Source organism: Sceloporus undulatus, chromosome 5 (assembly GCF_019175285.1).
Source record: "Sceloporus undulatus isolate JIND9_A2432 ecotype Alabama chromosome 5, SceUnd_v1.1, whole genome shotgun sequence".
NCBI classification, from domain to species: domain Eukaryota; kingdom Metazoa; phylum Chordata; class Lepidosauria; order Squamata; family Phrynosomatidae; genus Sceloporus; species Sceloporus undulatus.
In genome coordinates, this window is record NC_056526.1 from 100,081,597 (window position 1) to 100,107,259 (window position 25,663).

Sequence of the window (25,663 nt, forward strand, 5' to 3'; positions counted from 1 at the left end):
GTTGGAAGAGACTACAAGGGCCATCCAGTCCAACCCCCTGCCATGCAGAAACTCTCAGTCAAAGCATCCCTGACAGATGGCCATCCAGCCTCTGCTTAAAGACCTCCAAGGAGGGAGACTCCACTACACTCCAAGGGAGTGTGTTCCACTGTCGAACAGCCCTTACTGTCAGAAAGTTCCTCCTAATGTTGAGGTGGAATCTCTTTTCCTGGAGCTTGCATCCATTGCTCTGGGTCCTAGTCTCTGGAGCAGCAGAAAACAAGCTTGCCCCCTCCTCAATATGACATCCCTAAATATTAGCTCTGCACTGGATGTGAAACTTCGCTCTTTGGCTTAAATATATTACATTCAAATGTAGAGGATGATAGTTTTGCCAAAAGCAATAGACAGATGTGTGGCTGTAAATTTTGCCTATATCTGCACTTATAGAAATGCCAGAGACTTGCTTTAAAAAAAAGAAAGAAAAGAAAACAAGCAAGCTTGGAACTGGCACCTGATAACAGCTCAAACAGGTACGAATTGAAATGCTGTTAGGCCTGGAGCTTATGTCTTTAGCAAAAATATGGTTCAGGCTGCATTTTGCCTTGTAGATTTGTAGGCCTTGGTTACTTTGTTAGAGAGTGGGTCAAGGAAAGTTCTCCCTGCATCTGGATGGTACAGGGAGATGGAGGAATTATATCCCACTGCCAAAGGGATATAATTTAGCTCATTCTAGCTCATCTCGGCACTTGGTAAACAACTAAGTAATTGGCATGGGAATTTTTTCCCTTTACTTGATCCAGAACCTTTATGATGTGACGTTTTTCTGGAAGCTTCTGTAGATGAGAAAAAGATATATAAAAGGCTGACAAACAAAGGCTTTTGCTTTGCAGCTACTTACAGGCCTACATAGCCAGTATGTATGTATGCTTGGTTCCTTTCCTTTTATATGCCTATTTGTTTCAAGCTAGAATGTGTATGCATGTGTTGCCTTTCTTTTATTTTCTTTGCTTAAGTAAAACAGTCTTGCTCCAGATCAGCTGCAGGCAGTTGTGTGGTCACTTCAACTGCCTCATATTCAGAACAAGCAGTGCAACCAAGCCAGGGTCTTGTATTGCGAGTGGTATACATGCTTAAAAATTGGATAAAAAACAGAAAAAATGTGCTTTGACAATACTAGTCTCGCATAACATTACATATGACCCACTTCTCCCCATTTCGATGAAGAGCCTTCTTCCATATCATTCCTATGTTAATGTGTGGGGGAGATGTCTAAGCTTTGTTTATTCTAGGGCTAGGAACCGAGTGCCCAAACTAAAAGACTGGGGCGGGACTAAAAGGGGTGGGACTTCCGGGGGGAGACTTCTGCCCTCCAGGGGGGCAGGACTCGGGGCAGGATTTCTGGGGCAGGACTTCTTCCCCCAGCCGTCTCTGCCATAAATTCACCACCACGGTTCTAGGGACTGAAAAAGGGAAAGTAGCTTAGCTCCTGTGAAGGGCTAAACAATTGAATGATACTGTATAAATACTTACCTTGTCCATATAAACAAAGAACAAAATGAGTAATATCAGCTCAGCCAGGAGAATGATCAGCAAAACAATGAAAAACTGAAAGGAAAGATAAATGGAACAAAGAGGAATATTACAATCAGAGAAGGGGAGGTATTCAGCAATGGCATTAATTGTTTGTATAAAACCATGAATTGTTTGTATGAAAATATTAATATATTTAAAGATAAAATAATAAGTGAAATTTATATATCAATTATAATAAGTTCATGTCTTATGCTTTGTATCCCCATATTCTTATTTCCTTCAGCAGTTTTTGTGCATTGCTCACAACTTTTATTCTGGTATCATCATGTGAACTTCTGTTTGTTTTTAATTTTATATTGAAAGTGTTAAATATTTTTATATCTATTTTGTTTTAAAAAAACAGAGTCATGGAGAAGTTATTTCATATTCCCTAATATCAGCCTTTCAACTGTGTATCCCCTCCCCCCCAGAATAGATATTTTATGTGGCACTATTTATGGGAGGATATAAAAGCTTCAACTCATCAGATTCTGACATAGAATATAGCTTCCTAGAAATTTCAGGATCAAATCTAGAGAAAGGGAGAAGAATAACAACTGTATGTCCAACCTTTGACTTTTAGCATATACGTTTTCCACAGCAGGACAAACATTAGCTTTGAGGTGAAGGCTATTTTCATTACAAAAAATGATGTAAGGGATGAACCCCTCTGCCTACACATACCTCTGATATTACCACAACTTGCTAAAATTAAAATTAATGGAAGATCCAATTATGGTTCCCATCCATCTTAGCCCAGTCTTTTTTAAAAAGTGATCTCCTGTGAATGCAAGAATAAGCTTACATGGATGAGAAATATTTGTTCAGTATCAACTTCAGTAGTTACTGGGTAGCTGCATGAATGCAATACTGTCTATTCAAAATCCAATTAAAGTAGGCAACTAATATGCAACAGGTGGAAGTAAAATGTGGAAATTTTTCATACAGGCAGCTGCACAAGAGTAAAAATATGCACTTCCATTTTGTGTATGTTTTGTTGTGGAAAGTACCAGGTTAACATTAGCATTTCCTGCCAGAATCATCCTGTCCTTAAGGCAAGGGACACCAGACACACACCACAAACTACTGCATATTGTAAATATCCCAATAAGCTTTTCAAATCTTTCCTCAGAATGAGAACAATATAGGGCCATTCATGTTGGTATGAAAATGTGCATTACAAAATAAATGCTATCCTTTATAGTAAATGTATTCCTGCCTTTGCCATCGCCCCCTGCAAAGATGATTTCAGTCAGCAGATAGGATATAAAAAGGATGGAGAAGCCTGGATCATACAGGACTGAAATACTGTATAAGTTTAGGTCAGAGATTGTTTTACTACCAGCAATGTGGGGGATGAAAGAGAGAGCAATTTCTTAATTGACAAAACAAAGAGCAACAAATTTGCCCTTAACTTACACTGAGGAGGAGGCACTTATTTTCTTTGATAGCACCCAAGCAACCCAGGAAGCCCGTCACCATGATGATGGTACCCATGGCAATGACTAGGTTGGCAGCTGACAGAGATGGGAAGCTGGGAGAAAATGTGGCAAAGTTTCCTTGTGACACTGACAACCATATTCCAACGCCCAGGAGCCCGCAGCCACATAACTAGAAAGGAAAACAGGAGAAAGAGAGAAAAATTAAAATCAAACAAACAGAAAACCCGCCCCTGTACAATTAATGTTTTGTAACATGAATGAGAGCTGTCTTCAATGGGGTTTAAATTTATATTACGTTTATTCTTTATTTAGGTTTATATTATGTATTTTTTTAATAAAATGCTAAATCATTTCTATATGACACCAGAGAAATTGTCTAGTAAATGCACAAGGGTGTTTTAAATGTTCATTGGAAATGCAAACAAAATGAAGTGACTTTCCCCCCCATATGTGGTAGAGATGTGAAAAGGCTAAAAAGTTCTGAGTTCAAATAAATACTTTGATGCAGAGGAACTAAAACTTAATATTCAATTAAAGCCAGAAGTTTTTCTTTTGGGACGTATGGATGAATAGTTGGAAAAAAGCCATGGAAGACTACTATATTGTTTGATTGATTGAAATTTTATTTATATACCGCCATTCCTGCGATCACGGCGGTTTACAAAACAATAGTAGAAATACATTACAGGATAAGTTACAGATTATAAATAAGAATTAACAGCAAAAAAAAAAAATCCCTCATATAAAACCATACACTACTATACATCATTAAAATCCGTTGTTAAATCCAATCAAAATCGATAAAACAGTCTAAAAATACGATACACAATACACAGGAGAAAAAAAACAATCAGGACATGTGGGGGAAGGCTTGACAAAATAAGTAGGTCTTAAGGTTTTTCTTGAATGACTCCAGGGAGGGGGCTAAACAGAGCTCCTCAGGGAGAGCGTTCCAAAACTGCGGGGCCACAGCAGAAAAAAGCCCTTTGCGCAGTCACTGCGTATCTTGTCTTGGTAACACTCAGAAGTTTTTTCCCACCTGACCTGAGAGTGCGGGGCGGATTGTATGGAGAGATGCAGTCCTCCAAGTACTCTGGGCCCAAGCCATTTAGGGCTTTATAGGTAACAACCAACACCTTGTATTGGGCCCGGAAGCGGATTGGTAGCCAATGCAGATCTTTCAATATAGGTGTTATATGGCTGGCCCTGGAGCTACCAGTGACCAGCCTAGCGGCCATATTTTGAACCAACTGCAGCTTCCGAGTTTGGTACAAGGGTTGCCCCATGTAGAGCGCATTACAGAAATCGAGTCGAGAGGTTACCAGTGCGTGTACCACTGTTTCAAGGTCCCCCCGGTCCAGGTAGGGGCGCAGTTGGCGTATCAGCCGAAGCTGATAACAGGTGCTTCTAACTGTCGCATCCACCTGAGGAGTCAGGTGAAGCGACGAGTCAAAAAGCACCCCCAAACTGCGAACGGAGTCCTTCATGGGGAGCGTGACCCCATTCAGGACAGGTGGATAAGCCTCCTTCCCAGGACCAGGAGAACCTATCACAAGTACTTCTGTTTTCTCTGGATTCAGGCTGAGTCTATTTCCCCTCATCCAGCCCATTACCGACTCCAGACAGGCATTGAGCGGAGAGATGCCATCCCTAGTCACTGCATCAGTCAGAGACACAGAGAAGACTATTTGGGTGTCATCAGCGTACTGATAACACCGCACCCCGTGTCTCCAGATGATCTCTCCCAGTGGCTTCATGTAAATGTTAAATAGCATAGGGAACAAGATCGCTCCCTGAGGGACACCAGATGTAAGGGCCCTCTTTTCGGAGCGACAGTCCCCCAGCTCCACCATCTGGAATCTACCCGAGAGGTAGGAACGGAACCACTGCAAAGCAGTGCCCCCAATACCCAACTCTCCCAGGCGATCCAGAAGGATACCATGGTCGATGGTATCGAAGGCCGCAGAGATGTCCAAGAGCATTAACAGGGACATGCTACCCCTGTCCATCCCCAGACGGAGATCATCGACTAAGGCGACCATGGCAGTCTCAACCCCATAGCCTGCCCGGAAGCCAGTTTCAAATGGGTCCAGATAATCCGTATCCTCCAAGACCCTCTGTAGCTGGGAGGCAACCGCTCTCTCGATCACCTTCCCTAAAAATGGCAGCAGTGATACAGGCTGATAATTGTTTCGAATATGACAATGGCAGCAGCACTGTTGTATGCACAGAGATGGACGAATTCAATATTGCCTACTAAGGAAGAAGGATTAATAAAATGAATGAGTTAGCAGAAATTGACAAATTATCTGGTGTGATTAGATGCCCAAAAGCCAGCTTCAAGCCTCCTGGCCATTTACACGGGGGCCATGCGGCATTTACTGCTGGAGCGCCTTAAAGCTGGCTTCCTGCCGCGGTGGGGAGGAAAAGCTGGCTTTTTGCTCATGCAAAAAGGAGTGGCTGTTTGCAGCTCCCTTTTCAACCTGCAAAAAGGAGGATTGGGGTCATGATATGTGGTTGCCGCAGCCCCAATCTGGCTTTTTCAGGGGGAGCCTGTTTCACCCCTTTGTGAGAGAAGTATGATTATACTCCAACCACCAAAAAGAAAGTCAGAAGCCACTTTTCTATTATTTCTATATATTTTTCTGTCTTGCTCTCCATCTTATCTCTTTGTGTTGTTTTTAAATACTTTTCTTGTATTTGGAAAAGAACATTAATAAAAAATAATTTCAAAAGAAGAAGGAGGAGGAATAATTTTTAAGAATATCAGTTTGGAAGGCCATATTGCATCAAGCAACACCAACTTGAGGAGAGGGAAGCAACAGGGGGTTTATACTTTAGTGAGTATCAATTTTTGGCCTGTTACAGACAGCCAAAATAAAGCTATTTCGAGTCACAGTGGAGGTATGGTGTTTCAATGATGCATGCGTCCTAAGAGTCCAGAAGTTGCACCAAAGCCACGCTCCAGCCCTAAGGACTGGAACGTGGCTTTGGTATGGCTTCTGGACTCTTAGGATGCATGCATCATTGAAACACCATACCTCCACTGTGACTCGAAGCAGCTTTATTTTGGCTGTCTGTAACAGGCCCTAGTTTATTATCACACTGGTTTTTATCAGGGTTCTCAAATTTTAGTACTTTGCAGAAAGGAGGTTGAAGGACTGATGTTCAGGATTAAGAGTTTTTGTGGAATCTGTGGGATCTGGAAGAATGTGGTGCTTGCTTCAAACATGTTGGATGTTCATGTTTTTCCATCTCTGCTACAGAATCCTCCATATGCGTCATCTGCACCTGTCATATTACACTTTCTGTAACTGTGTGCCAACTGTTCAAGAATCTCAAAATCTTAATTCATTTCTCATGAAACACAATTCCCTAGCCCTTGTGCTGTCTTTCTGAAATTTTGTTGATTTCTTGTTTAGGGACACTCGTATGACTTGCTCCATTCACAAACAAATTTGAAACCAAACAAAATGCAAACTTCCTAGAAGAAAGCAAGGAAAAACAAATCATCCTTCCCTCAATTTAAACAATAGTTCTTCTGCAACTTGGCAGGCTTGATCCTCAGAGCTCTTATATTAAAAAGCAATTTCTGATCCCCCCTCCCAAATTAAAAATATACTGACAATTGCTTTTAAAAAATATAAGCAAAAATATAGAGGTGCATAGCACAAAATATAAATACATATTTGTATGAAATTAGACTGGCACGATCCACTCACACCAGTCTACTATTTTATCCAGTTCTGACAGATGGAAAGAAAAGAAGTTATAGCAATTTTTAGATTAGTAGTGGTAGTGAAAGGTACAAGATTTGCATTTTCTGCATTGATAGTTATGTTCAGATTTAAGTCAAGTTCATCAGGCTATTAAATTGGTCTTGGACAAATCAGGCAGTTTTATGAGCAGCTGAACTGGTGTCTGGGCCAAATGTGTGGTTGGTGCCTAGTGCTAACTAAAATGCTTGTTCTAGTGAGATATTTAAAAATCAGGAAGGGAGTACAGATGGTGAAAGGAATGCCTGGGCTGACACATTATATGAAGTGTCAGGGATTACAGAGCATGGAAGGAATTATTGGAGAGGATGTGAAAGAAGAATTTTAAAATGATAGAGTGCTAAAAATGAAAGTTGATTTGCTGGTCTATTCTATTTTATTCTAAAATAAGAACATAAGTATGCCTGTTAATTAGAGGCAAGGAGACAAACCATATGCATCCTATGGAGAGATAAGCACACAGATATTTTCCACAAGAGGTTAGGGAGACAAAGATCATTGTAGCATCTGGGGTCACCTTCATATAAAGAACACCTGTGCCCCCCAAGAGAAGGTTTCCACAGCTGAGCATCAGATCACAGCTAATGTTTTCTAATTTTATTTGTTTGATGAAGGCTGGTATAAAAATCTAAACCTATAAAATAAATATATACACTAGATGAAACAGAACAAAGAGTATATATAGGCAACATGCCTATATATCAGGTTGGGCCACTTGAATTAAATTAAGATAAAGTTTAGAGATTTTCACAATAAAGGAAATAACTTGATTAATTAGGAAAAACTGATTATGGATGAACAATATATCTGCCCACATTTATTTATTTATATGACACCTTTCTCCCAGGATGAGATTTTGTTTTATATAGGCATGAATAATAACAGTTATAAGGCTGTGTAGCCTAGACCTTTCCCACTGTTGTATTTGCTAGCCGTACCTCTAACTAAGTGCACATTTAACATGCATGAGAAGGGGACCTACATGTGGGAAGATCAGTCCTGACTGTCTGAGAATTCCTCCTCACATGAACAATCTTCACTCTATGTGTTTGTATGTATAGAAGAACCATTCTCAAATACATTCAATGCATTAGCCATAACTAGGGTGGCTAGGTTTTGGGAGACTAGCTTGAAGTCTCAGGAAAGTGCCATGCGTTGCCAGGTGTCTAATCATGGAGTCAAACAATAGGGTAAGGTGTACTGAGGAGGAAACAGTTTGATTTTATTTGAGCTAGCTTTGAGGTGACCCATTCCTCCCAACTTTCCACTAGTGTTTGTGTTCACTGGCTTGGAGCCAAGGGTGTGTGTTGCAGATGGCCATCCAGCCTCTGCTTAAAGACCTCCAAGGAGGGAGACTCCACCACACTCCGAGGGAGTGTGTTCCACTGTCGAACAGCCCTTACTGTCAGGAGGTTCCTCCTAATGTTGAGGCGGAATCCCTTTTCCTGTAGCTTGCATCCATTGCTCCGGGTCCTAGTCTCTGGAGCAGCAGAAAAAACGCTTGCTCCCTCCTCAATATGAAATCCCTTTAAGTATTTAAACAGGGCTATAATATCGCCAGTTCCCTAAGTCATTCCTCATAGGACATGGTTTCCAGACCCTTCACCATTTTCTTTTGGACACGCTCCATTTTCTTAACATCTTTTTTGAACTGGACACAATATTCCAGGTGGGGTCTGACTAAAGCAGAATAGAGTGGCACTATTACTTCCCTTAATCGAGTCTTGGTGCAGGATAAGGACAAGAAGGACAGGTTGCTTACCTGTAACAGTATTTCTTCGAGTGGTCATCTGCGAATACATACAAATGGGCTTCACTGCGCCTGCGCAGTGCTGTTCGGAAACTTCTAGAATCACTGGGCAAAGTACACTTTGCAACATATAGAAACTTTTGGGCGGTAACTCCGCCCACCCTTTATAAGGCCCCTGCCTTCCCGCTCTTTCCCCAGTTCCGATATTTTTTCGCTGCGTGAGCGACATGAGAATGAGCCAATCAAGAGCAGGACACTGAGGGGAGGATGGGCGGGATTTGTATGTATTCGTAGATGACCACTCGAAGAAATACTTTTACAGGTAAGCAACCTGTCCTTCTTCTTCGTGGTCTCTGCGAATCATACAAATGGGTTTAGACTGACAAGCTTAGGTAAGCGGCGGAGGGAGTGTCCAGAGACCAAATAAGGTTCAAGCAATGTGATTTTTATTGCTCACGATAACTGTTTGAACCAAACAGAACAATAGTCTTGTTTCAAATGCATATAATAAACTGTTTGAAACCAACCATTTTAGTCAGTCTTGTTTTTCAAGCACCCCATAACAGCCAGTGCACAACAAGGCACAACATCCTTGGAGTAGACAATAACAGCATGAATGAGGTAATGCATAAGACCAGTCGTGAGGTCACCAAACCTAGGCATACCAAGAACAAGGTAAGCAGGTGTGATTCACAAACACAGTGTCATAGTCAAGAGTATAAACAGATAGATAACATGACCATTCCCTGGACCAGAGAATGTAACCCCTGAGATGGACAGATTGCATGTGTAACAACAATTTTAATGTAAACCTGACACCAATACTGCCCTACCAAATGCTGCATCTCGTTTGGCCCTAGTGTCCAGCCTATAATGCTTAATAAATGTCATTGGCTGGGACCAAACAGCAGCTTTGCAGACATCCTCCAAGGGCACCCCAGCCAAACAAGTGGAGGATGCTGCTACCGCCCTGGTTGTGTGAGACCGTACCCTGGTCGGCAGAGGTCTGCCCAATAGTTCATAGCAGAGGTAGATGGTACCAGCCACCCATTTTGAGAACCTCTGCGGTGACCGGCAGCCCCTTCTTCGGTTCTGAGTAGCACTGGAACAGTCTCTCGGACCGGCTCGAACCCGAAGTCCTGTCCAAATAGAAGGCCAAAGCCCTTCTAACGTCCAAAGTGTGTAAAGTCCGTTCGACCTCCGTTGTCGGGTTCGAGGCCAGGGTAGGCAACACAATGTCCTGATACAAATGAAAGGCCGACACTACCTTCGACAAGAAGGTAATATCAGTACGGAGGACCACCTTGTCCTTATGAAACCTTAAAAATGGTTGGTCCCTCCGCAAAGCACAAAGTTCGCCTGCGTGGCGGGCAGAAGTGATGGCCATCAGGAAAGCAGTCTTCCAGGTCAAAAGTCTCAAGTCCATTGTGGCCATCGGCTCGGAGGGACTGGATTGCAAGGCCGACAGTACCACATCCAAGTTCCAAGCTGGAGTAGGTACCGACACCGGGGGGTAAAGATTCCCACAACCTTTTAGGAAACCCTTCACCAAGGGGTCCCTGAAGAAGGAAGGTTTGTCCCCAAACTGAAAACGGGAACAAATAGCAGACAAATAGCGCTTGATGGAGGTAAGGCAGAGCCCGTCCTCCAAGAGTGCCATCAAAAAATTCCAGTACTACTGGAGTGGTAACTTGGCTCGGGGAGAGGTCCTTATCAGCCAGGAACCAGAGAAATCTCTTTCATTTGGAGGCATAGGACCTACAGGTGGAAGGCTTTTGGGCTGCGTGGATCACCCTCCGCACCGAGTCTGGCAGTGCTGTTAGGGATGGAGCCTCCAAGCCACCAGCGGCAGGCAATCCATGTCTGGGTAGCGGACTCGCCCCTCCTGGATCGTGAGCAGGTCCGGGCGAAAGTCGATGCGGAGGAAGGTTCTCCTTGACAGGTGCAGCAGGGATGGAAACCAAGGCTGCCTGGGCCACCACGGTGTGATGAGGATCGTGTCCGACCGATCCGCTGTCATCTTGGACACCTCTCGGACGATCAACGGGAACGGAAGGAATGCATAGAGCATCTCTCCCGACCACTGGAAGGCGAATGCGTCTCCGAGGAGTTCCTGCTGCGCATCCTGGAACAGAACCGGGGACAATGAGTGTTGTTGTCGGTCGCGAAGAGGTCGACCCAAGGGGCTCCCCATCGGTTGAATATCTCGCCCACCGTGTCCGGGTGGAGCCTCCATTCGTGCGACACCGATGATGACCTGCTGAGCTGATCCGCTAGGTCGTTGTCCTCTCCTGGGAGGTGCACTGCCTGGAGCAGGATTCGTCTCAGAATGCACCAATTCCAAATTCGTAAGGTAATGTCCAACAGTGTCACGGACTTGGTTCCTCCTTGTTTGTTTATATAGTAAAGGACTGTCATGTTGTCCGTTCTGAGGAGGACCACCTTGTCGGTCAGGGTCGGCTCGAACGACCTCATAGATTTCTCTACAGCCAACATCTCGAGGGTGTTTATGTGGAGGGCTTTCCCTTCCTGGGACCACTTCCCTTTGACCATTAAGTCCAGAAGATGTGCACCCCAACCTTCTCGGGATGCATCCGTTGTCAAGGTCATCTGAGGTTGTGGAGGGGAGAACGGCAAGCCGATGCAGATGTTTTGGGCATCTATCCACCATTTGAGGGAACAAGCTACCGGCCTTGGGACCGTGAGCCACTTGTACGGCAGGTCCGTCATCGGGTTGAAGACTGTCAAGAACCATGCCTGGAGCGGCCGAAGACGCAGCCTCGCCCATGGAGTCACGAAGGTCGTCGAAGTCATATGGCCCAAGGCTACCTGAACGTCCCTGGCTCTGCCCCTCCTGTAGGTCAACAGCGGCCGTATGGAGGCTACCAGCGCCTGGAAACGGTCCGGAGGGAGATATGCGGTGCAGGCGTCGGCATCTAAGACGGCCCCTATGAACTTGACCCGCCTGGAAGGGGTGAGGTGAGACTTTTCCATGTTGACCAGCAGGCCGAGTGAGCCGAGAAGAGCTAAGGCAAAGTCGATGGCCTCCAGGAGCTCCCCTTCTGAAGCGGCCGCTAGGAGTCAGTTGTCCAGGTAAGGGAACACCCTGTAGCCTCTCTGGTGGAGGTACGCCACTACCGGTGCGAGGCATTTGGTGAAGACTCTTGGTGCTGTGGCCAGCCCAAAAGGGAGAACATTGTAGTTGTAGACGTCGGAGCCGACGGCGAAGGTGAGGAATCTCCTGTGGGACTCCCAGATCCCGACGTGGAAGTAGGCATCCTTGAGATCGATGGTCGCGAACCACAGTCCCTGGTGGAGAAGAGGCAGGATAGAAGCCAAGGTTACCATTTGAAACCGAAGATAGTGAAGGAAAAGATTTAAGTTTCTTAGATCCAGGATGGGTCTAACTCCTCCATCCGGCTTTGGAACAATAAAGTATTTTGAGAAAAAGGCCCTTGAAAGATGGCCCGTCGGCACCGGGGAGATGGCCCCTTTAGCCAGTAACGAGCGCACTTCGTCGAGAAGGGTGTCCGAGGGTGAGGTGGAAATAAAGGTTCCTGTTGGTGGGAGCTCCTTGAACTCGAGGGCATAACCCCTACGGACAATGTTAAGGGCCCAAGAGTCAGTGGTTATAGAAGCCCAGGTGTTAGCAAAGGGCCTCAAGATGTCTAAAAAGAAAGGAGGAGAGACAACGAAGCGTGCTGGAACACTTCAGGACCTTTTCTTGGTTTGGTCCGACTCCTGCCGGTGAGGTTTACGGTACTGTGCAGGAGGGCCCCGTCTGCCCGAGGAGGAGGAGGAAGATTGCGAGGGGTACCTAGGCCGCTGGGTTCCCTGCTGTTGTCCCTGTTGGTCCTGATGGAACGATCTAAAAGACGGGCCCTGAGACCGCCATGGGCGCTGCCTTCTCCTGAACTGTTGTGTGGAGGACGAAGACATACCATGTCTCTTCGCTGCGGCCTTCATCTTGAATTTTCTTTTGAGACGGTCATCGGTCTAGGAGTTGAACAGGCCAGACTCATCTATCGGCATCTCCTCTATAGCCGCCTTTACCCCCGGGGTCAAGTCGGTGCCGCGAAGCCATGCATGGCGGCGTAGAGCCATCGAGGCCAACATCGCTCTACCCGCACAGTCGGTTACATTACGGGACACCGTAATGAGCCAACCCCCAATGGAGTGGGTCTCATCCCTGATCTCTACCAGCTTACGTTGCGCTTTGTTTGGGATCAGGGGTGAAATGTCTTCCATCAGGGCTTGGACATAGGCCCCCATGCATGCAGTGTAATTAATGGCTTTCACCGCCAACGATGCCGCCGAGTATGCTTGTTTAGCCAGTCCGTCTATCTTGCGGGCCTCACAGTCGACCAGCGAAGTAGCTTGCTTGTGAGTGGAAGCCAGCTGAGCTCCTTCGACAATTGCCGAGTTCTGCCTCGGGTGGCTGGCCAGCCATGAGCAACTCTTTGGAGAGACCCTGTACAGGGACTCAATCTTCCTGGAGTTCCCCACCAATGAAGCTGGAGAGTCCCAAGATCTCTTAATAATTGTCTCCAGGCATGGCAAGAGTGGGATGGATGGTGGTGTTTGCATGCGCCCATGGACCCGCCGCTCAACTGGGTCCTTTGCCGCCTCCTCCGGGTATTCCAGATTGATGTTGAGGGCCCTGGACATCTTAATTACATGTTCAATAAAGGTCCGGGGATAATCCGTCGGGGAGGCTGGTTCTGGACGATGCATACTTTGCAGAGAATCATCATCAGAGGGGTTCTCAGAGAATGGAACCACCTCGGGTTCAGAGTCGGTATCGGTCTGGATAGGTATTACCACGTCATTGTCAGGCTCCTGCAGCAGGGCCTCCAGCCGGGCCCATGGTTCTTGGTGCTTCGACACCGGCTCCGATGTAGTCGGCTTCGACGGCTTTGATGACGCAGGCTGCGCAGGTTGGCTGCACACCTTACGGGCATGACGTCCCTCCTCGAATTTCCGCAAAGCCGTTTCTCTCGGAACTGCCATGTAGAAACGACCTGTGTCGGAATCGTAAAACACATCGGGGTCCTCCGGGTGCTTGGGATCAGCAGGGGCTACAGCAGATGGGACCCCTCCAACTAGCAGCAAAGGATCAACTGGCTCGAGCTGAAGGCAGTCAGGCTGTCCCTTCTCGACTTTGCAGAGCTGGTTCAGGGCAGAGCTTTTTTGATCAGGACCGACAACGTCACCGCAAAGGCCCATATCAACCGCCAGGGCAGGACGAAGTCGCATGCCCTAATGGAGGGAGTAAGCTTACTTGTACAATGGACGTAGACCAACCTGCTGTCCTTGGAGGCAGAACACCTCCAGGGAGAGCTCAACTCCACAGCGGACTGGTTGAGCAGGACAGACATTCATCAGGGCGAATGGAGCCTTCACCCAGAGGTATTCAACATGATTGTCAACCAACTGAGTCATCCAGAGATAGACCTCTTTGCCTCCCCAGTAAACACCAAGACAGCTCGCTTCATCTCGAGATATCAGTCTCAGGGAGGCCCAGGACCCTCCTCTACGTGTTCCTGCCGTTCTCCCTCCTGACCAAGGTCATGAGCAAGATCAGGAAAGAGAGGGCCAAGGTTATCCTAGTGGCCCCAGCGTGGCCCCGCAGGGCCTGGTACTCAAGAGATCCTGACCATGGCCACGGACAGCCTGGAGCTTCTGGTGTGACATGACCTTCTCTCTCAAGGCCAAGTACTGTATTTCAACCCTACCCGGTCTGGCTTCAGCTCCATGCCTGAAGGTTGAACGACACATGCTCCAACAATACAGATACTCTCCACAGGTGATTAATTCCATCCTCGCCTGTTGATGAACTTCCACTCAAAGAATCTATAAATATACCTTCAGAGCATTTTGGAGGTGGTGTTAACGCAAGCGGCTCAACCCCCTCCAATTCTCCGCCTCAACACTGATGTTGTTCTTGCAGGATGGCATAGACTAGGGCCTCCGTCCGAACACCCTCAAAAAGCAGGTGGCTGCAATTACTTCCATCCTACCCCATAATGAAGCAGCCACAACCTCCTCCAACCCACACCTAAGGAGACTTCTAAAAGTCACCAACACGTCGCCCCCCCCCCCGGCAAGACATAGGTTTCCATCATGGGACCTATACACCGTGCTCAAGGCTCTCATCATCCACCCCTTTGAGCCACTGAGAGAGATATCCCTCAAGCATCTGTCTTGGAAAGTGCTCTTCTTGACTGCCATCACCTCAGCCCAAAGAGTAACCGAGCTCTGTGCCCTATCGGTGCAACAGGACCTCTGTGTGTTCAGGCCGGACTCGGTCTTGCTTCATATGGATCCCACCTTCATCCCTAAGGCCAAGTCCGCCTTCCACTTGTCCCACAACGTCATACTACCTTCCTTTTGTCCTCGCTCAGTGACTGATCTGGAAAAGAGTTGGCATACCCTCAACGTCCGCAGGGCGAACAGGATATACCTCAAGAAGACAAGACCATTCAGAGCCTGGGAGGCCCTTTTAGTCTCCTTCAGCAAGGCTAAAAAGGGAAAGAAAGTGTCTCCTTCTACTCTGGCTAGATGGATCAGAGAGTGTATCATGACCTGCTACAAGTCTCAGGGCCTTCCGCCACCTGATGGAGTGGTTGCACACTCAACCAGGAGTGTGACCACCTCTGTAGCCTGGGCCACCAGTGCCCCCCTAACAGAGATCTGCAGAGCCACAACCTGGAAGACACCCTCTACCTTTGTCAAGCACGACAAGCTTGACCTGTACCAGTCAGTCGAGGCCGCCTTTGGCAGGAGAGTGCTCCAGTGCGTGCTTCCGCCGTCCCCTCTGTCTACACAGCACTCCCCTCCTGCTTGAGGGCTTTGGTAAGTGCCAATTCTCAGGAGGATCTCACCTTCTCCACTGGGAAAAGGAACGTTGGTTCTTACTTGTTATATGTCCATTTCCAGCAAAGAAGGTTCGATCCTCCTCCCCACCCTTGGTGCTGCTGTGGGACAACAGGGTGATGCGCTCCAGCCAAACAAGTTACAAGAATAGACTGCTGATTTGATCACAACAATGATGGATTCTTATCAAGAGTCTGCTTGCTTCCGGCCTCAGCCTGCTGGCTCTTAGGCTGGATAACAACTGGACCTTCTGGGTCGCCCCTCCCATGAGGGGGCAGGGGGGTCCTTTTGTTATTTAAATCTGTCCCTGCCTTCTAGGAGCTCATGGGAGGAGCAACCCAATTCTCAGCAGAATCAAATCTTTTCAGCTGGAAATGGACGTATAATAGGTAAGAACCAACGTTCCTTTTTCCATTTCTTAGACATGTTCCATTTAAAACTTAGCTCAGTTGCAAGTTTCTTAGTCAAGAAGTTCCTGGCTTCTTGAGACATCTCACATTTTCCTTCCTCATTGGAACTGTTTGAAACTGTGCCTTCAGTATCTCCCTTTTGAGAATCTCTCATCCATCCTGAACTCCCTTCTCTTTTAGTATACCTGACCACTTGATCACTCCCAGTTTTTCTCTAAGTTTATTGGAACCAGCTCTCCTAAAGTCTGACTATACCTGGCATCTCCTTCCCATTGTATAACAAGCTCTAGGAGAACATACATCAACATAGAAAGGAAACCAAAAATATTGTTATTAAATACTGTATGCTAGATGATGACAAGGAAAGGGAATTTGGTAAAATCCTCTTTTATATGATAACAGAATGGGAAACAAAGATGCTTGAATATATGCAGAATGACAAACTCACACTGCTTCTCAGAAATGCTTCTGCACAGAAATTTGAAAAGGATTAGGCAAGGTTAAATTAATACTTCAAAACCACTACAACAATATAAAGGAATACCTTCAAGAATTTGATTTCTCCTTTAATTATACTGGACAAAAGTAGAAGTTATGAATACATAATTACTGGGAAGTCGCTACACGGTCTGAGCAATAATATACTGAAACTAATTAGAACAAAGGGCAGTAAAGCTAAAATAAAATAAAGCAAAGCAATAATAATGTATATATACATTAAAAAAGCTATATGAAAACTATTATTAAAGTGAATTTAAAGGAATCTCTAACATCCATGAATGGAAGAAAGGAAGTAACTTTCTATGTTGTATGTTTTTTATTGTGTTTAGAAGATATGTGTGTGTGTGTGTGTGTTGGGTTTGTGAATACTGTATTATGTTTGTTATGTTTGTTATCAATACTTGTTGGGGTTGTATGCTAGTGAGATTACATATGCAATAAAGATATTTAAAAACAACAACAAAGTTTCACCCTCCTGTTCTCTTCTAGTCACCGCCTCTTCTTCAGAATCTATTTTATACTTTCTAAGAAATTCTTAATTCTCCTGTATTAGGGGATGTGTTGTCTAAACACAATGCCCTCAAAGTGGCCAGAATTGCTTCTTTTGGCCTTCATGTTTTGCGCCAAAGACATCTCTCTTTCTCTAAGATCAATGAAGGTCATGGCATCGAGGTCTTGCTCTCTGTCTCTACTTAATTTATCAATAGACTTTCAGTTCTTGAGTCCTCTCTAATTTCTGAACCTTTATATTCATCTGCTCTGTCTCCACTGTCATCTGATATTTATGTCCTTGAGTTCTGGTTTAAGTGCTGTCTTGAAGTTATTTTTCATCTGGGTCATCGAGGTCCTAATCTGGTCACATGCTTCTAAAATGTGTTAAGCCCATTGGTTTAGTTATTTTTCTGCAGAAGTTCTCCTTGTTCTAAACTGCACATTCTGTCTTGTCTTCAGTTCATCTGTACTCATTTTGACAGCTGTCAAACCAATCTATACAGAGCAAAAAGAAAAAGTAAAAGAAAAAAAATCTACTGCTGTTAATCTGCTCAGCTACTGAATGTCTTCCTGCTCCATTAAATTAAGTCTGTCTAGCTTAATCTCTTTGCTCTGTACTCCAGAACTATTTCTCATTTCCTTTCAACACATTACGAACTGGTTCGACCTTGTCTTTATCTCCATAAGGAGCCCTACAGCAACCACGTTGTAGGTTTGATCCTAGAGGAGGGCTCCAAAGTCCACTCAGCCTTCAATCCTTTTGTAGGTCACTAAAATGAATACCCAGCTTGTTGGGAGGCAATTGGCTTACACATTGTAAATGACTTAGGGAGTGCTAGTTCACTGATAAGTGTTATAGAAATGTACTTGTTATTGCTATAGTCCTACCTTCCCAAATGCAGGGAATCTGTTATGGATCCCCTGCCCCCCGCATAAGGGGAAAATTGCATATGCTCGCACCCCATTGAACATAATATGGCGCGTGCATGCCATTGATAAAATTCTCCTGCGGCTTCAGCATATGCTGAAAGCCATGTAAGTGAAGCCCGTGTATGGTGCGGGCTCACTGTATATGGCAAACTAACTATTTTTCTCAATCTTAATTAGATCATTTTTTAAAGCCTTTAAGCATCTATTTTCAGATATTCAGGTTGTATAGTCTCGCCTTCCAGCTTCAAGGGATCTTGGATGAAACGGATTTTCTAGACCCATTTCAAACCGGCTTTCGGGCGGGCTATGGAGTTGAGACTGCCATGGTCGCCTTAGTCGATGATCTCCGTCTGGGCATGGACAGGGGTAGCGTGTCCCTGTTAGTGCTTTTGTACATCCCGGCGGCCTTCAATACCATTGACCATGGTATCCTTCTGGAACGCCTGAGGGAGTTGGGTATCGGGAGCACTGCCCTTCAGTGGTTCTGTTCCTACCTCTCGGGTAGATTCCAGATGGTGCAGCTGGGGGACTGTCGCTCCGATAAGAGGGCCCTTACATCTGGTGTCCCTCAGGGAGCAATTTTGTCCCCCATGCTATTTAACATTTACATGAAGCTGCTGGGAGAGATAATCCAGAGACACGGGGCTCGGTGTTATCAGTACGCTGATGACACCCAAATATGTTTCTCTGTGTCTCTGACTGATGCAGTGACTAGGGATGGCTTCTCTCCTCTCAATGCCTGTCTGGAGTCTGTAATGGGCTGGATGAGGGAAAACAGACTCAGTTTGAATCCAGAGAAAACGGAAGTACTCGTGATAGGCCTCGGAGGTTGAGAGGAACTGCTGGACCTCTTACCCTTTCCCGTCACCACTCCCTTCTCCTTCTGTGTCATGTCTTTTTAGATTGTAAGCCTGAGGGCAGGGAACCGTCTAACTAAAAGGATTGCATGTACAGCGCTGTGTAAATTTACAGCGCTTCATAAATAAAGGTTAATAATAATAATAATAATAATAATAATAATAATAATAATAGGTTTCCCGGGCCAGGGGATGGATATTTGTCCACCTGTCCTGAACGGGGTCACACTCCCCGTGAAGGACCCAGTTCGCAGTCTGGGTGCTTCTGGACTCAGCGCTCCACCTTACATCTCAGGTGGATGCGATAGTCAGGAGCACCTGTTATCAGCTTCGGCTGATATGCCAGCTGCGACCCTACCTGGGCCGGGGGGACCTTGAAACGGTAGTACATGCTCTGGTAACCTCTCGGTTGGATTTCTGTAATGCGCTCTACATGGGGCAACCCTTGTACCAAACCCGGAAGCTACAATTGATTCAGAATATGGCAGCAAGGCTGGTCACTGGATGTTCCAGGACTAGCCATATAACACCTATACTACAAGATCTACATTGGCTGCCCATTTGCTTCCAGGCGCAATACAAGGTGTTGGTAATGACCTATAAAGCCCTTAATGGCTTGGGCCCAGGGTACTTGGAGAACCGCCTCTCCCCATACAGTCTGCCCCGCACTCTCAGATCAGGCGGAAAACATCTGTTGAGAGTTCCAAAATCAAGATATATTTCTTCTTCACAAAGGGCATTCTCCATCTCGGCCTCGCGGATTTGGAACTCCTTGCCCGATGAGCTCCGCTCAGTCACCACTCTAGATCTATTTAGTAAAAATCCGAAGACCTTTCTTTTCCGTCAAGCTTTCCCCCATGTGCCTTAATACTATCCTTTTCTCCCTTTGCATATTGTTCGATCCAGCTAATTTGTTTTATGGTTTTAATATGGTTTTAAATTGTTTAATGGTTGTAATGGAATGGTTTTAGAGTATTATGTGTGGCTTTTAATTGGTATGGGTGGTTTTATTTGCACTGTTGGGATATGTGTTGTTGTATTGTAATAATAATAATAATAGGTTTTATTTATATACCGCCCAATCACTGGGAATCCGAGCGGTTTACAATAGAGGGGATAACAGACAGTTCCCTGCCCACAGGCTTACAATCTAAAAGACACGACACAAAAGGAGAAGGGAATGGTGAGGGGGGGAGGGAATCAGGTCCAGCATTCTTCTCTCCCTCTGAGGCCTGGACCAAGGCAGATGGACCGGAGGGAGGGCTATTCTTCTTCTTCAGGCTAGCCCCTGATGGAACTGGGCTAGCCTACTCTCTCCCTCAGAGGCCGAAAGATGACAGTTAGGGAGGGAGGAGCCTCCTTCTTCAGGCTAGCCCCTGATGGAACTGGGCCAGCCTTCTTTCTCCCTCAGAGGCCGAACGATGACAGTTGGGGAGGGTTGTGTTATCTTTTGTTGTAAACTGCTGTGATCTGTATAGGAATAGCGGTATAGAAATAAAATTTCATTCATTCATTCATTCATTCGCTTCTTTCTTTATAATAGTTTATTATTTAAAATGTCCACATAATTCTAAAAAAATGTTTATTTACAATCATGTATTTGTATGCAGAGGTACAGATGCAGGAAGTTAAATGTCCCCTTCAGAATGGACAGTTTCCTTAATTGCAAATATATATATTCAGTTCAGGAGATTTAAAAAGTTGACAAGACATTGCTGAGGCTGGCTGGAAGGCAGCTGAAATGCAATGTGAGAAGGTGGTTCTCTCATTTCCCACTGTTTCACTTACATTCGATTGTTATCTCTGTGAGGCGATTTGGCACTCGAAACACTTGTGAGGAATTCTATCCCCCCCCCCCCCCCCTCTCGCCACGCTCTCTATAGCCATTGATTGCTTTGGCCAGCATCTGTCCTGGGCCAGACAGAGCCAGGCCACACATCTCCATTTTCAATCTGGAAATCAGTATTTTCAGTGTTTTACTTTCTCTTGGATACCATCCACTCAGGCTTTGTATGGGCCACCCAGAAACCCATTCAGCATAAACAATAACTTGAAGAACAGAAGATTCTTCCTCACGCTTGATAGATAGCTAAACTTTGATAGACCAGTTTAACAGGTGCGGCTCGGGAGTTCATGGATTCCATGACAGGCATGGGCCTATCCCAATTGGTTTCTGGGTCAACACATTGCACAGGTCATACCCTTGATGCGGTCTTCAGTACGGAGCAGGAATATCCGTGGGCGGAGGTAACTAGTACCACCGCACTGTCGTGGATGGATCATTTCCTCGTTAAGGTTGAACTAAGAGTCTGCCCCATTGGGGGTGGAGGACCCATTAGAAATGGTCCGTCCTTGAAGGTTAATGGAACCAATTGGATTCCAGAAAGCCTTAGAGGGTTCCTTGGTTGGTAATGCCGGTGATTCTGTCGAAGCTTTGGTTAATACCTGGAACACCGATATCGCCAAGACCATCAACACAATTGCTCCCAAGCGTCCTTTCCAACCTGCTCCTAATCGTAAATCATGGTATACTGAAGATCTGAGGAAAATGAAGCGGGTTGGACAACAACTAGAGCGCGACTGGTGTGACACTCGACTCTTATCTGACAGAACTCGTCATAGGAAATTCCTTCGTTCCTATAGAGAGGCGATACAGGCAGCAGAGAGATCTTTCTCCTCTGCACATATCGCATTTGCAGAGTCCCGTCCAGCAGAGCTGTTTAGGGTGGTAAGGGAACTGACACAGGTTCCACCTGTGCAGAACCCTTTGCTCAACCCGACAACGGCCTGCTGTGATGTTTTTAAGAACTACTTCGCTGATAAAATCTCTCAGATAAGAGCCGACCTGGATGCCGGGATTGCAGCAGAATCAACTGATGAGGTATCCAGTGAACCTGCTGTTGAGGTTAAACTGGATTGGTTTGAGCTTGTGAATACCGATGACGTGGACAAGATCTTTGGAAATGTGAAGAAGACGACATGTCCCCTCGATCCCTGCCCATCATGGCTGGCCGTCCAGGGGGGTGATGCCTTGATGGCATTTCTTAGAGATGTCATCAATGCATCCCTTAGGGAAGGTTGTGTTCCAACTTGCTTAAAAGAGGCGGTTGTTAGACCTCTCCTGAAAAAACCTTCCCTGGACCCCCTGGATTAGAAGAACTACAGGCCTATATTCTCATCGTCCATTTTTGAGCAAGGTGACTGAGAGGGCTGTCGCCCTTCAACTCCAAGTCATCTTGGATGAAACTGATTATCTAGACCCATTTCAAACCAGCTTCAGGACAGGATATGGGGTGGAGACTGCCATGGTTGCTCTGGCTGATGATCTTCGTCTAGGCATTGACAGAGGAAGTGTGACCCTGTTGGTGCTTCTAGACCTCACAGCGGCCTTCAATACAATAGATCATGACATCCTCTTGGAACTCCTGGGAGAGTTAGGAATCGGTGGCACTGCACTTCAGTGGTTCTGGTCCTTCCTCTCGGGTAGATTCCAGAGGGTGATGCTCAGGGACAGTTGCTCCTCGAAAACGAAGCTTAAATGTGGCGTCCCTCAAGGTGCCATACTGTCTCCGATGCTATTCAACATTTATATGAAGCCGCTAGGGGAACTCATTCGCAGACATGGGGCAGGGTGTTATTAGTACGCTGATGACATCCAAATATATTTCTCCATGTCCCAATCAGCAGCTATGACAACAGATGGCATTTCTCCCCTCAATCAGTGTCTTGAAGCGGTAATGGGCTGGATGAGGAAAAACAAACTCAGGCTGAATCCAGACAAAACGGAGGTACTTACAGTAGGGCCCCCCAAACTAGGTACAGGGTTGCAACCTCCAGTCCTAGATGGGGTCACGCTCTCCACAAAGGACTGTGTTCGCAGTCTGGGGGTGTTCCTAGACCCATCGCTTCACATGGGAAATCAGGTGAATGCGGCGATCAGGAGCACCTGTTATCAGCTTCGGCTGATACGCCGGCTGCGACCTTTCCTGGAAGTAAAGGGCCTAGAAACTGTTGTACATTCACTGGTAACTTCACGACTTGATTTCTGTAATGCGCTCTACATTGGGCTACCCTTGTCCCTAATCCAGAAACTTCAACTAGTGCAAAATATGGCAGCCAGGCTGGTCGCTGGAAAAAACTAGGAGTGACCGAATAACACCCATCTTAAAATCTCTTCACTGGCTGCCTATTAGTTTCTGGGCACAGTACAAGGTGTTGGTTATAACCTTTAAAGCCCTACATGGCTTGGGTCCAACCTATTTGAGGGATCGCCTACTCCCACATAATCCACCCTGCACCCTCAGGTCCTCTGGGAGGAATCTATTGCAGCCTTTATAAACCAGACTAATTGCTACCTCCCAGAGGGCCTTCTCTGCAATTGCTCAAAACTATGGAATGGTCTGCCAGATGAGATCCGTCAAATTGCCAGCTTAGACAGCTTTAAAAAAGCTGTCAAGACGGATCTCTTCCGGCAGGCCTTTCCTGAATAAAAGTGCCCGGCCACAGAATGACTGCCTCTCACATCATGTATCAGCCCACCACTCTGTCATTGCTGTATTTTTATTGTGTTTTTAATAGATGTTTTAATTGTAATTTGTTTAATCCTGTTTTAAAGGGGGGGGGGAAATTTGGGATATAATTTTGTAAATGTGTATTTTAATGTGTTGTAAGCCACTTTGATTGTCTTGTCACAGAAAAGTGGGATATAAATAAAAGTTTTATTATTATTTCTTATGGCCTTTTAAAAAAATAGAAGCACCCAATGGGTAATTTGTATCATTTTGGTCAAAACCAGTCAGCTGATCATTTCACTGTATCTGTGCATTTGTGTGCTTTGTTTCAAAAAGAGAAAGGGCACTAATTCTGCACAAATTTTTTTGTAAAAATTGTGGAAATCTCACAAAGACAGTGCACTCATCTTGTTCTTTTGTTGTAGCCAAGAAATATCACAGTGGTTAATGGATACTTGACATGCCTGTCTCCTCAAAAACAAGTAATTTACCAAAATATTTTTTACATCCATGCCCAATCTTCACATTTGAAAACAATGCATGAGCTATAATGAGTACATAATTCAAAGTGAAATAACAGGAGACAGAATCATTTTTGTGCTTATACCCAATACTAATACCTATCTCTACCAGCTTTTTAAAATGATGAGCAAGACCTGGAAGTGGAAAAGACAGAATAAAATAACACAAGAAACTATCCTTATTTGCCCTCCTGATGTCTTGGTTTGGGGTAAGTTTTTATGCTAAAGAGAAGCATCTTCCTTGTGTGTCTTTAAACTGGGAGTATCTTTTAATCAGTGAATCAAGATGATAAGCATTATTAAATGTATGCCAAAAGAAAAAAAAAATACAAGCAATGGGAAACATACTGGAAGACAAATTCTGCTAAGATCCAACCAGTTCCTCACTTGATAATTATGGTACATTTTCCAGAAGATAAGCAACAAGCAGAGTTACAATCTTGGATCTAATTATGATCAACCAGTTGGTGAGCTTGAAGGAGTAACCATGCCCTCTTGGGATTCATATACAAAGGAAATGGAAAGTTGAGTTAGTCAGGTCTGTGTACTGGATTTTAAGAAAGCTCGTCGCATTTCAATAAGCATGAAGAAATGCTGGGTGAAATCCATGGTCAGAAATACTTTTTTGCTCCTCATGTGCAAGATGATCAGGATATTTTATTTTACATTTTTTTCACATTTTCAAATTTTCAAGAACTTTTCCAGAAATAGAATGTCTCACTAACTGAAAATGTGTAGCTGCAGTGACTTTCAAAAAGGAGAACTAAATGTTTTGTTTGTATTGTTTTGATTAATCAAGACAGTCCGCCTGTGCTTGCTGTGTCTCCAGCATGTGTGCTTAATGCCCCTCCCTTTAAGCAGTATAATTTGGAGTGAGACAGGTATGCAAAATGGGATGTGTTAACTAATTCCCCCACCTGAAGTGAGCCACTTTGATTGTCTTGTCACAGAAAAGGGGGATACAAATAAAAGTTTTATTTATTATTATTTATTTATTCATGTGCTGGATGATACTTGGGCCATGGATTGGCAACACTATCATATTGCCATTTTCAAATGGCACTCCCAGAATTCCCACCTGCTAACGGGAGGCTGGATCTTGCTCCCTCCCACTTCCCCTCAATAGATGCAGGAGAGAGAAGAGCACTTATTCAGATTACTTAGCTAGTAATGTTCCTAGGAATTTCTGGGGAGATGTATCTGAATCACCCTCCCTTCTTATCCTCATAGCGGGGCTCTCTCAGAAGAACATGATCTATATTCTGCCTATTCTGGAACACAGGGCAACTGGTAAAATAAACTTGGCCATCAGCCAAGTTAATAGAAGCAGCACTGAAAAGTTAGTGCTGCAGTTTAAGAAGATTCCAAAAAGGTACATGATAATATTGATTCCAAACAGTTACAGGGCAACTCTTTCATCAAATGTGATACTTTAAGGCTGCAACCCACTTGCTTCTGAAATAGAATAATAGAATCATAGCTCCACTGAATTAAATGGAACTTGCTTTTGAGAAGACATGTGCCGGTTAAGAGCCATTCCTGCATTCCTATAGCAAGCATGTTTTGTCACAATCCTCAAAATGAACTGAGCTTAGCAAGTGCTGAGGTTATTATGCTTGGAACATAATAGTGGAAAATATAAGCCTAGGATTATTTCGCTGGATAACTGTCTTCCATCCAAATCACTTGATTATGGTATTCTAGAGGAGGCATTTTAGTGTTTTCTGTGAGCATGGATCCTGCTGTAAAAAAGGGTGAGATCGGTTTCTCTTCACAGGGTTTAAAATTAGAAACTTATGAAGCTGATTTGAAACTCTTGGCAGATGGATAAAGATAGACAAATATTTCTGGGCCAGTGCCTATAATGCTTGGCATTGCAGCTAGGGAACAGCTGACTTTTACTGCAATGACATTACTGCAATGATATTCTGGTCCCCGTGCAAAATGGCTGCTGCAGCTGAGCCTTTGCAATATCGCTTTCATTAAGCAGTTTGTGCAGGCTCCTCCAAACTGTTCATACTATACAGTTATCTGTTTTATGTC

At 45.0% G+C, this 25,663-nt stretch overlaps 1 protein-coding gene across 5 annotated transcripts in view; it reads right to left on the reverse strand.

The window, feature by feature from the left end:
- Positions 1-25,663, reverse strand: part of TSPAN9 (tetraspanin 9) — a 266,033-nt gene that overhangs the window by 64,155 nt on the left and 176,215 nt on the right. For all 5 annotated transcript variants that reach the window (XM_042467723.1, XM_042467722.1, XM_042467721.1 and 2 more), the window contains 2 exons: positions 2,974-3,165; positions 1,513-1,587 (listed from right to left, as the gene is read on the reverse strand). In XM_042467723.1, the coding sequence (XP_042323657.1) occupies positions 1,513-1,587; positions 2,974-3,165 (267 nt within the window). The remainder of the gene's footprint in view (positions 1-1,512; positions 1,588-2,973; positions 3,166-25,663) is intronic.